This window comes from Lampetra fluviatilis, chromosome 18, assembly GCF_964198595.1.
Source record: "Lampetra fluviatilis chromosome 18, kcLamFluv1.1, whole genome shotgun sequence".
Lineage (NCBI taxonomy): Eukaryota > Metazoa > Chordata > Hyperoartia > Petromyzontiformes > Petromyzontidae > Lampetra > Lampetra fluviatilis.
In genome coordinates, this window is record NC_136292.1 from 7,868,965 (window position 1) to 7,881,907 (window position 12,943).

Consider the following 12,943-nt stretch of genomic DNA (forward strand, 5'->3'; position numbering starts at 1 on the left):
TTTTCTAACCAGACGAGAACGCGGTGGCGACATCTTTGTAGGGATCAGGAGCCTCGGGGTCCACACAATGGCGATCGCAACCAAGACCAGCAATGTGAACAGAGGGCGGACGACAGAGCGACGGAGTCGGACATCACCCACGCAATTGCACCGGCCTCTCCGAAAGAACGGCAGAGCGAATTGACACACCGGCCGGCCTGCGCTGTCGTGACCTGTGACCTCTTCACTTCCAGTCGGGCGGGGGACCTCGCCCGGCAGCGCACAGCGGAGCGGAGTACGGCCGGAGTACGGCCGGCCGCTGTGATCGCTGTGCGCCAGTGTGGAGCCTCCGTGCGGGGCAACCCACGGGTTGGTGGATTGTGCACAGACTGTCCACAAAGCCCCAGTACACTTCATGGTGAGAGGTAAAGGTGCAGCCCTGCAACGCCACCGCTGGCGGAAGGGCTTCAACAAAAGACAGCTCAACAGTGCCCCACTCGGAGACATTTGGCCTACTTTTACACAGCGGTCAGACGTCTCGGTAGACAATTATGTACAGTGCTCATCAGATAATTGCAGGAAAAAAATTAATGATGGAAGACAACAACAGAGTGAGGAAAGTTGCTTTATTAAGACTACACCCAAGGAGTCCAGTAGGAAAAACAAATCATAGTGGAGTAGGCACAGGGAAAAGCCTGAGTTGTTTTCAGTGACTATCAACAGCTTCACAGAAATATACAGACATTCACACGCTACTTGTCTACGCACGGTGCCGCAGGCCAGTGGCCTCTGCTGCGTACCGAGAAGCAGCGCTCCGATGGCGCGCGTCGGTCCCGTAATGCCCACGACAGCCGCGCGGAATTCCCCACGACGCTGTCCACCCAACAGCGTCGTCGACCACCAACACAACCACCCTGATAACGGCGGCGAGGGGGGGTGGTGAGGTCTGTGCGACTGTGCGGACCACTGCTCACGAGTCACGCCACGCAAGGTAACCCGCTGTGGGGGATTCGATCGTTCAAAGCGACCGCGTTCGCAGCCGGAGTCGGTCCTCCGCGCAGAAACCGCTGCCATTCATCCGCCTTGAACTTTGCATCGGGAGGCGACGACGGCCTCTCTCCCGGGCCACTCGCGAGCCTTCCGTCTTTATTGCTGGGGGGAGCTCTTTATTTAAAGTTCGTCAGTTTTATTATTTTATTGTTATAGATACGGCCATTATCGTCGTAGCAAACGTCACCTTGGAGCAATTAGAAAACGGCCCGTCTTTGTAGGGAAACGCACGGGACACGCACGGCACGGCACGTGCGAGTAAAACGACGCATTCCTAGGTTACACCGGCGACGACGATGACAAAACAGGCGTGAACACAGACCAACAAAAGAAAATCCCTCTACTGCCAGATATTCCGTAACTTTGTAAACCTCTTTGCGGCAGTTTGTTTTGTAATACCTGTCGGTTACTGCGAGACGGTGAGCTGACGGTGGCAGCAGCGTTTGGAGCTGTGTGGCGTGGCTGCCGTGGTCGCACAGAGGCCGCGGTTCACACAGGGGACCGGCTCAACTTCGCCGTCGGGAAGCGATAAACTTGGCAGCAGCGGGGCAGCCGCCTGCCATTGTCCGAGAAAGGAATATAGAATTCCTCTTGGGTTGTTTTATTTTTACAATGTTTATAAACATCACGGAATAATACAACTTTTTTTTTTAAACAAAGAAAAGCAAACGGTGCCATTTTATGAAAGAAAATATATGTTGTCATCATTATTACACGAAAGTTAATTGCCTCCGTATAATTGCTTGGACTCCCATTACATTTGTGATGACCGATAACGCGCTAATTTTAGCCAACAGCTCGTCAAGGGAGGGCACCTTACTAATAAAGCGCTGAACTTGTGAAAAAATATACTTTATACGCATCCAGCGCCGCTGACGCAACATCGTTTACCAGCGTGCGCCGCGTCTCGCGTCACGTGTAATGGAGTGCGATCGAACCGCCCAAAACCGATTCCTGCAGTCTCCTTCCTCTGCCCACGCTCGAGCCCGGCCGCACAATCTGGCCCGTGCCACGGCCGAGTTCAAATCCTGGTCCAGGGGTCAACTCAGCCCATAACTCATTCCTCTCTCAGGTCGATGAGCTCAGCACGAGTTTGTGGAAAGTAAACAGTGGACTAGCTGCCTGCCACGGGAATGCGAAACTTACACCACCGGCTCTCGAGCCGTGAACGAAGAAGGGCATCGCCCGTTCGCTTATCTGAGCAGGGGAAACCGCTGACGTTTGCCTTTTTGAGCAATTCGATAGAAAATCAAGAGACTCGAGTGAATTATATCGCCAGGAGGAGCGCAGGATCACAAACATGCAAATGCCGAAGAGATCGATACTGCTCAGAATATGTCAATATCGTTGCACAATAATAGGCAGAGCTGACCAAACTTGACAAACGGGTCCAGCCACGGTCCTCTGTCAACCAGTCCATAACAAACTCGTGCGGTGATCCTCGGCCACTGAAGAGATCATCATGATCAGGTCTTCTTCACGATGACCATCTTCATCATCATCAGCAGCCATGGTGAAACTACTGCTGGATGAAGGTGTATGACCAGGTAAGAGGCCATTATGTCCAGGGACCAGATTCACACGTTGACAAACAGTGCCTGGGTGATTTTCGTCAGTGGTGGCGAAAGAGATGTAAGCGGACATTTCTCAGAGAAGGTCGAGTGAGAATGAGCCTTGTCAAGCCGTGAACCTTGCCTCTGCAGTCTGTTTCAAGGGGGAGGGGCGGTATGAAATAAGACGGAGTCCATTGGTGATTTCGTTGGTGAAGAGCGAGGAGGAAGGGGGGGGGGTCGTTAAGCCACTAGCGGTGAGCGTGGAATTAAAGCGGTAACCTTTACAGGGATGCGGTCGACCAACAAACTACTCACCGAGAGGCCCTTGGCCAAACATTCACGGCCTGTCAACGGCAGCTCGAGCCCGGAGCAGGGCAGCTCCCAACGCGCTGATGATGAGCGAGTTGGTTCCATGACCGAGCGATGGTACAAAACAAATAACGCCTCTTTCTCGCCCCACGTTCGCCTCTCCAACGAAACCCATCGGGCCTCAGGGCTTCCCGTGGAGTGCATCTCCATGAGCAGCACAAGGAAAACTCTAGGCCAGGATCAGCATTCAAGTGTCTCATCAGCAGTCAAGCTTGCTCAAACCAATTCTGGTGCACTGCCCGATGTCAATCGGCAAGGACCCACTGTATAAGACGTGGGTCCTGCTTTGGACGCGCAAACTACGAGGAGCGCTATTTATTTTGTTCTCGACATTCCCCACAACGACGCTTTAACGATAATGTTGTGTTCGAGGCGCATTCCATAAAATCGAATATCAACAGTTCATTGCACAGCGTTTTAAGTACGTACTGTATTTATATACATGTATACAGTGTGTTCCTTAAGTACGTGCTCCAGTGCTCGGCGTGCTGTACGGTGAAGCGGGCGAGTTAGATTCCTGCCCACGGCCATAGCCATCGGTGGCAAGCGCTATCAGCGCTGCCCCTGCCCTCACGCCCCCAATCTCCACCGAGCAGCGTGAAGTGTGGTCACGAAACAAACAAACAAAAAATAACCCGTGGCCGAGATGGTGTGGCGAGGCCTCTCTCATCCGTCGGTGGATTGGTAACGGCAGGAATTTGTTCTATTTTTTTGGTGAGCGAGTGTACACATGCCCGTGGAAACGAAATTCCTCAGACTCGGCACAGTGCGTTGTCAACGCAAGACAATTTTCCGCCCAAAGTGTACGAATAATTCGCCGGACGTAAGAGAATTGAGAATGGGTGGTCACGGTGGAGACGGTTGTGCGCGAGATGACCGCACGATCGCGAGGCAACGCCGTGCGAATTAGGCTGCGCCCAGGTCGCCACTGAATTCAACTCAATTCGGGCGCATTTCACGCACAAAGGGGGCCGTTACTTCAGCACAAAGCATCGCAGTGAATTGGTGCTTGGGACAACGGGGCGAAGTGGCGCATGCGCTTTAAAGTCGGAAACCCACGCAGGAGATCAACAACGTGTTTGATGACGCAAACTGACAAAGCTCAGTAAGCACGGGTGGCAATACACGCAGCTCTAGAGCTGGAGGTCTGGGCAAGGCTGAGAAGCGTTGTACCGCACGTGCAATGTGGTGGCCACATGACCATGCAAGCGAGGAATGATGGGAGTGGTGCGTTCCCGCTGCGCCCTTGGTGTGGTGCCAACCTGAGGTCCGTGGCAGACTTTGGGGTGCACAGAGTTAAGCGTGTGACTTCACAGACAGATTATATGCGGCACATTGCAAACTGGCGTTTCGGGCAAAGGCTCATATTCAGAGCAGAGGCTGATTGCGCAAAACGTCAGGCTACGATATGTATTACTCCTTGGTTCTTTCGGTAAAGTCACGTAGAAAAAATAATAACCATACAATTTATTTCTACGTGACTTTACCAAAAGAAACAAAGAGTAATTCCTGCAGTCACGAAAGCTCCAAGTCAAGTTTGTTACGAAATGTATTCATTCTGTCACTCGGCAGTGTTCATCAGAGAAAGCGGCGATGTCATCGTGAATTTGGATTAGCGCTTGTTCGAATTTCGAACGGGAACGCTCGAGACCAGACCGGCACGAACCGTCCCCCCCCACCTCCCCCAATGCGACAGCGGCGAGCGGTGTGGCGACCGCTTTGCCACCACCCTCGCCGTGTCACGCTGGAGACTGAAGCCGCGCACACAAAACGGGCCGCTCCGTCCCCCCCACCCGCTCGTTGGTTGCAGCCGGGCTCTGTCCCTGGCTCGGTAGTCCAGGAAACATTTTCGCACACCCAGGCCCACCAACATCCACCATACCCCTCGCTGCTATTGCTACGGCTATTAGTCGCAAAGCCTACTCGAGTCGACCAGAGACCTGGCTTATTTTTCGGTGGCAAATTAATCCCCGATTGCACCTCCTGCGGTGGCTACGATCTCCGCCCTGCGGTCAAAACGCCTCCCTTGTTGGACGGATGGGTGGTGGTGGCGGTGCCCCAACTTGTGTGCACGAGTAAAAAAGCTAAGCATTGCCAGCCGACCACGTGGATTGTTATCCTGGCTAATGATACACGTCACCATAATAACAACTCGAGTACACCGACGGTCGCTCGCTTCGCGTTCCCATTCGACTCCCGCACCATTTGACGGACCCCAAAAAATCTGCCGCACGAATCCGCAGGGCAGATTCGCCGCTCGCGTTCACTTCACATTTCCATTCCTGACACGATGCCACACTGCCATTGTCTGCCAACCAAGCGCCCTCAACCAAGTTAGTGTCAGGATTAGGGGGTTTGGGTCAGGCACCTACCTTGCGTGAAACCCTACCTCGGTGCGTCTTTTTGGAACAATAAAGCAATTTTGTTCATCGTAATTAAAAGGAGAATCCGGTCTTGTCGTGTGAGCGATGCTGATCAAGGAGTCGCTCATTAACACAATTAACCATCGTTACCCCGGCTGGCATGATCCGTCAATTCTGCCGTAGAGCGTCCGTTTGGCTGGAGAAGGCCACGTGGCGAGGAACGCTCTCACGCGGCCGTGTGCGTGCAGTGTCGTTCAGCCCGGGCTGCTCGCAGGCTCCTGGAGGCCCGGGGTGGAATGCCACGTGGGCCTCCCCGATTCCACTACCCACATGCCCTATTGCGGGCCCTCGTTTGTTTAACGCCCGCAGCAAATGTCCCCTTCTGTCCACATCCCCCCCTCTGGGCGGTCCTGCGCTCATGAACAACGATTACTGTTAACAATTACTCTTAACAATGCTCAGTTAAATATTAATAGCCAATCCGGCTTGCGCAGATGCGCAGCAGCCACCGAATAAATGTGTGCAGGACGTAAAGCAGGCGTTGCCCTTATCGTCCATCAGCTGTGATCTATCCACCGTAGGGTGAAGGCCTCCCCAAGTCATCGCCATCACTCGTGTGGGCTCGCGATGCGAGCCATCTAACCTTGCACACGAGTTGAACCCTCATTGCTCCATCTCTGTGGAAGCAAAATCCAACCTCACCCCCCCCCCCGCCCAAAAAAACAATCAATGTCTCTCTGAAAATCTCGATGGCTATTTGGCATGTGCTTCGAATCCCTGTCGGGATTCACATCTGACCATCATCTTTCAGGGATCAATAAAATGAGTGCCACTTTCCGGGTAGTGACCCACGAATACCCCAAGGAGTCAGCCTGTGGAATTTACACTGCCGTCTCGTGGTGGCTGACAGAGATGAGGAGCTATGCCAGATGCTCGTTTGAGCCTTGGGAGGCTCAACCAGGACACATGGAGGGGCTGGCGGCCCCCTCTCTCCATTAGGGAATTCTCTCTTTGCATAACCGCCCCTGATCCACCACCCACCGGCTCGAGTTTGCCAATGGCTTAAGCCTCCTTCCCATAGCCCACCGCCTACTTCTCATAGGCCCCACTTACAACGCACGTAGCCCCTCCCACTGTCCAGAGAACCCCTCCCACTGCTAATGGAGCCCTTGCCACTGGCCTGGCATCACGAGTCGGGGGCATGACCCCAGAACATTTTAAACCGGCGACAAAATCTAGATTTTCACAAAAGCTTGGGGAGGGGGACACTGCCCTGTTCTGGCCAAAGCAGGTCGTTTGGCCACCGAAGGGGAGACACTCGGGGTGTGGACAGGAGTGGAGCGCAGGCCCAGCTGCTAGGATACGTCGGGGTCATGCGGTTCACGCAAACGGGTCGGGTCGCGGCGCTTTTCGGCCACCGGCCGCAAAGGTCACCATTGCGCCGACGACACGAGGTGGCCCACGCCCCGGGGTCATCCTCTACAATCATCGCCACTAAAGCCCTAGTGGCACAAAGATCAACATCAACAACAAGATCAATATCAACACCGTCAGCAAAGTGAAAACCAAAATCACGACGCCGTCAGCCTTAAACATGCGACCTCTAAAGTGCTGGAATGCGTAACGTTCATTATGAAATATTTGTGTTACGACTTTCGGTACTTCCTAAGTTCCATTGCAATACACATATATTTTACGTCTTCTTGGCAACTAAATTACTGTGGAGCTGCGGATTGCTGCGGCCTACATTTCACTGGCCCCAGGGCAAGCAAGAGGTTTATATTTCGGAATTGCGACAGCTCTCCGACGCAGCGTCCAACAGCAACGGCAGTAAAATCTCTTCCTTATAAAAATCCGCTCGTCAGCAGATTTCAGCAACAATAATCAACACAGAAGCGTTTAGCCCCCGTCGAGAAACTGAAGTTCATTCTGGGACATGGGCTCTTGTGCGCAGCGTGCGTAACGCGTGAAGACACGAAGCGGCTCGCGACACACAAGAGACCGCACGGACTGGCCAACGTTCGGCCGATGTACGGCCGAGGTGGCTTGCCACCGCCAAACGGGGATGGGGGCGGGGGGGGGGAGATGGGAGTCCGGCCGAAGCCGTCCCAATTTCAGTGGCCATCGCACGGCGACATTAAAACTTTTGCACAGATGTGTTTGTACAAATGTCATGAAGGTTAGAACAAAAACACGGAAAATTCACCGGTGGAGGGAGGAATAAAAGAAAAGACTGCAACGTTTCCGGTTCACCGATTTATGAACGCATATGCAAAGTCGGGTTGTACTGAACCTGCCCGGAACAATACCAAACTCAAGGCCACAAAGCGACTGAAAAGGTTCTAAAGAATATTTGTCAACAATCACCAACACCAGGTTATCAGCCCTTCTGGCTCAACGGCGTCGCGCGAGTCTTAGAAAACGCGTCTCCCGGCTTTTGCGGCGAACTCTTCTGTAAACAGGAAACACCTCCTTCAACCCGGACGGGAATGTGTGCGAGCGGTGCGAGGTTCACGGAATGTGAGATTGAGAAACGGTCCGCGGTAAATCATAACCTTCTCTTTCCATTGTGCTTCACCCCCCTCCCTCCCCACCCACCGGTTCCGTTTGCGCGCCGAACAATCTTTTGTTTTGTGCTCCTTGTGCAAGTGTGTTGACGAGCGCCACCCAGTTTCCCGTACGTGCTTTGCAAATACACCAAAGTCTCGAACGTTATCGGAGCGTTCCTTCTCTCGTCGGATCCTAAAACTCAAACAGTACCACATCCGCTCTGCCGTTTACTGCCTTTTGATTCAACCAAACGCCGCGCTTAAAATAAACAGCTTATAATATCCGAGGGTAGTATAACGTCGTGTTCAAACAAAGCACAGGCAACACGTTTCGCACAGCAGATAATCGGCTCGGTGAAACATTCTATTAAAGAAGCTTAGGACGTCCGACTCGAGACAAGACATTGGAAAATGCCAGAGCTTCATGCGGAAATAAGCCAAATGTTAGACCGTGAATGGCGAGCGGTCACCGACTGATGGGTGCCCGAAGTTCATCGCGAATTTTGAAAAAATCAAACCAGAGAGCGTGATGTGGCATGGTGTGCAGTTAATTCATCAGAGAGACAATGCACTGCCACAATTACAAACTGCAAGGTCACAGCGGCTGATTTCATTCAGGGTCCCCGAGTCTCCGCAAAATGATTTTGACACTCGACGCGCTGGTCATGGATCGTTGCGAGTGTGGTTGTCGTGCAAACGAGGCCACGCTGAGGAGCGGCACGAGGTAAGACGGAGACACAGAGGAGATGTACAAGCCAAGTGAGGAGTGAGTTGGACACTTGCTCAATAACCAAAAAACTAAAAACCAAGTTTACCTCGATTGAGTCATTGGTATCGCGTCACGAGATGTAATACACGTTGACCTCTGGGAGCAGCGGAACCCTTCACGTAAGACAACAGCCAACAAGAAGTGGATTTCACAGAGCTACATCTGAGAACCCGTCAAGTGAGCTCCGGTCCACACAGCAGAGGGCAGAACTTTCCCAACCCGCTCTGTCTCATGAGGGCAAAGTTCATCGTCAATGAACGGTAAAACCGATAAGATTTCATTCTCAGAGCAGAAATTTTGCCAAAGTGCAGATTTTTTTTTAAATGTGATGGGGCTTTGTGTTCAGTCATCGGTGACTGGCCTGAAACTATAAACCCACTGCACTTGAGAACCCCGGTCAATCACAGGCAGCCGAACATCCTGGATCTGAACCCCTCCCTGGACCTGGCCTCCAATTTGGCGCACACCGTTCGAAGCGCATAGCCGCACAACTTCTCCCTCCAGAGGCCACGGGGCCGGATAATTATGGAGCGAAGGAGTCGTGTAAAATAAACTCTGAATGCCGCTTTTGCTGCACCTCTCTCTGGTTATTACGCAAGTTCATCGCAACGCTTGGACAGTTTGGTTTCCGGAGACGGCGAACTTCTCGACTCCAACCGATTACTTTGGGGAAATAATTCGCATTCGCGTAATTTGGGAAACTAGCAAGTGCATGGCCCCGCGGACAGACACGCGGCACCGAGTTGATTGCGAGGGGCAACTCGCGCGAGTGAAACAAAACAAAAGAGCCACACGTGAAAGCAAAATAAATTACAGCGGGGTGCGTGCGTGTATCCGTCAGATTTGAACACGAGCCGGGTGAAGGCAGAGCGAAGTAAAACAAATCCTTGACGTGTTTGTGGAAGCGTCCCCCCTTGCCCCGCGGCGGCCGCACAGCCGGATAGAAGCATCAGCGATCGCAGCCGAGCACGCGGCGTCTCCAATTTCAAACAACCCTGACGAGACGATCTCCCGCTCCCAGCACGCTCCCCCCGGGGGGTGGGCGGGTGGCCGAGAGCACCGCATGGTCACCGACTGTTCCACCGCAGCCCACGGGGGGGTGTGGCCCGGGGCAGACCAGGGGGAGTGGGCGCGAGGGACACCGGAAACCCGTCCGGAGGGCCCCGCTGTCGGCCCCGGCCCGCGAAGGGTGCGCCGCGCCATCAGTAGGCGCAGGAGGGACCCTCCGCAGATGCCACGGGCTTGACGGGCACCAGCAGGCCCGGCGGGCGGAACGCAAAAACCGAAGTGTCACCCAGGCAACACGGGGACGTGGGGCCTCCGCCGATGCTCTGCTCCACGATTTTGACGATGTGGGGGGGGGGGGGGCGGAGGAGAGGACACACCCAAGACACGCGCACATACACACACACGCTGTTAATCCCTCGATCAGCCTTCTCAAGTTGCGCCACGTGAGTACGCTGCCCTGCAAACATGGCACGTGCGTGCGCCCGCGCGCACGTGACGAGTGCCGGAGCGCGGTTGGCATGGGCCCTGGCACGAGGAACGAAAGGACCCCGAACCTCGCCCACCCGGTCCAATTTCCCGCCCCTCTTCGTCGCCTGGCGCCCGGGCCCCTCCGGGTCGTGTCACCGCTGCACCGCCTGTGCCGCTCGATGGCTGTGCCACCGAGTGCGGTGGCGCTGGAGCCGTCAGCAGTCCAAAGGAAGCCGACAGCCGGGGTTATTTTCATGCAATGCACTGCACGAGCATTGCATTGCCCAGAGGTCTTAAAAACTCGGATCGAACGTGGAAAACGAACATTGAAGGAAAGGCGGCCGGGACCACACCTGCACAACCAGAAGCGGTGGAGCATCGCTGCTTCTTTGTTCAAAACATTAAGAGGCCAAACGGCGAACGTGAAAACTGGAATTGTTTTTACATGAAAGCTGGGTTCCTGTCACTTTGTCGATATTGCCCTGGCGCCCACCGAGAAATACCCACTGCAGCGAAATGTGTTGTACTGTGTGTCTATGCTCCCGCGTCTGCGCCCTGCGGCTTCGCCAACCCGCGCCGACTGGCGTGGTGAAGCATGGTCAGTTAACCTCCCTGACCCCCACGACCCCCACGAACCCCACAACCCGCACGACCCCCACGGCGGCGTGGGGAGGGGCGGCGCCCTTATCCAGCTGGTAGGACAGGTTTGATAATGAAGTCAAAAAGATTTCACAGCACACAAAGCTGTGCACCGCAGCATTGCATTTGTAAAAGCTCACAGCCTCACCCAGACCACCAGCTCAAAAGAACTGAATGTGTGGTTCACTTTGACATTCAGACCACCGACTCAGAGAGTTTGTTTCCAGCCTCTGTCGCTTGTTCTCCAACATCTGAATGATCGAGTCAAAGCGACAGTCGGTTAGCGAACCAAAGCCACCCCCCCTGCACGCATCAACGCACAAATGCACGCGCGCGTGCACACACCCGCACGCGCACAGACACGCGGACACGTGCGCCTCCGCTGATTAGAGAAGGGGGTCTAACCAACAGCGCAAGATGTCGCTGCCAAAGCTCTGGATCTCTAACGCCATGCGCCACAAACACCCACCACTCACCGCTGCGCTGCTCCCAGGAATTACTGCTATCTTGCTCCTAGCAGCTGTTCGCATAGACAAAGACCACCCGGGTAGCCTACCATAGCCTTTTGGGACATGTGCTGTTCGCGAGCACCTACGAAGGCCGGTGCATTGCGCAAGCTGGTGGCGTGGCTAAGCACCACGCCCGGCCACCTTTGTCTTCCCGGTGCTGGTGTTTACACACCGCGCCGTTTCAAGGTACTCATTTTAGCCCGAGGCCCAGAACACGTTTGGATATCACTCACCACTGATGTTAGCTATGGCCGAGCGGTGCGCTAACCACCGTGCCACCGGTCGAACACGCATTCCGAAGCTGCTGTGAGGGCCGGGGGAGCTGCCACTTTTACAGCCAGGAGCCTTTGCTCTGTGCACACATTGCACTTTCTTTATTGAACTCGCGTCGGTGCGGCTGTGTTCAAGGGCAGAACTTTTCGCTTTGCATATCACTCATGCGCCGCTCAATTTCCCAGCCCGCATACCTCAAGGTGAGGTGCTCCGAGGCATTCGACAATGAGGAAGAGACGGATATCTCTCCCCCTCTCTCTCTCTGGGGCACAAGTTAAACTTCCCACTTTCTTCTCCATCTAAGCCAGGAGTCCAATTACTGCTCGGGGTTTTTCTCTCTCTGCGAGCTTCCATTCCGTGCCCCCCTTCTCCAGTGCCATCCACCGGACTCGTATCTCGTCCCGTCTCGCCGTCGGGGTCTCCCGCGGCCCTGCTCATCACAACGTCTGCGTCTCTTCCCAACGCGCGCATCTCGCCCGTCTGAAGCAGGGGTGGGCAACCTGCGTCCTGTGGTGGGCCTCGCGGTGGCCTCGTCTCGGTGTGTCCAGGGGCGAAGGAGGGCCGCCCCTGTGGCCCACCGACCCGTCCAGGCTGCCCATCACTGCTCTAAAGATTCGCATCCCTTGCCGTGTTGACAATACAAGTGAAGCCTGGTGCGGATCCAACTTCTTCATTCTACCTCCTTTGCATAAACCTCCCCGAAGTGGTATTATTGTACATTTCTCGCGGCATTTAAACAGAGTGTATACATGGACACTGGATGGATGTATGGGTCGATGAGCCGATCTATGACCGTGACTCATCTGCCGCAGGATGAAAGCAAACAGCAGAACTCCACTCTGCGTCTCCGCGCACGCAAACACAGATCTCAGTTTGTAGCCCATCGGCCTCTCGGGTTTTCAGGCCAACATTATCCAGCAGCAGCAGCGTTTGTTTAAAGCAAGCAAACTCTGGATCGGATTCGACCTCCAGGGTCTCATCAGCAGAGGCCTTGCTAAACAACCCCAAAAGGGGTGAAGAGGGGAAAAGGCAAACACGAGCCCCATCGCGGCTCGCTCGCGGCCGGCCGTGTTGATCTCGGAGGAAACGTGACGATGGCACCGCCGCTATATTTCCAGCAGGATAACGTACACAATGCAAGAACAAACTGAAACCTCTTGCAGGCAATCGTGTCTGCGTGAACCACAGACAGTTGTGGTGAGCACGAACACACAAATAAACACGCTCTGGTAGAATATGCATTGTCTTTGAAACTGATTGGTCCACAAGAGAGGCTCTAAAGAAGGCTGTCTCTGTTGTGGACCAATCAGTTTAAAAGACAAATGCATATACTACCAGAGCACGTTTTTTGTTTGCATGTTCACCACAAGTATGTGGTTAATGCAGACATGATTCCTTGAAAAAGGTTTTAGTT

General features: G+C 54.1%; 1 protein-coding gene across 5 annotated transcripts in view; it reads right to left on the minus strand.

Moving 5' to 3' along the window:
• The window catches only part of LOC144937183 (uncharacterized), a 111,484-nt gene that overhangs the window by 69,565 nt on the left and 28,976 nt on the right, over positions 1-12,943 (minus strand). The window contains exon 4 of one of the 5 annotated variants that reach the window (XM_078864506.1): positions 575-9,963. The exons of the other annotated variants lie outside the window; for them this stretch is intronic. Coding sequence (XP_078720632.1) covers positions 9,835-9,963 — 129 coding nt within the window. The 3' untranslated portion in view covers positions 575-9,834. Of the gene's footprint in view, positions 1-574; positions 9,964-12,943 lie in introns of those variants that run through there. 5 annotated transcript variants of the gene reach the window in all.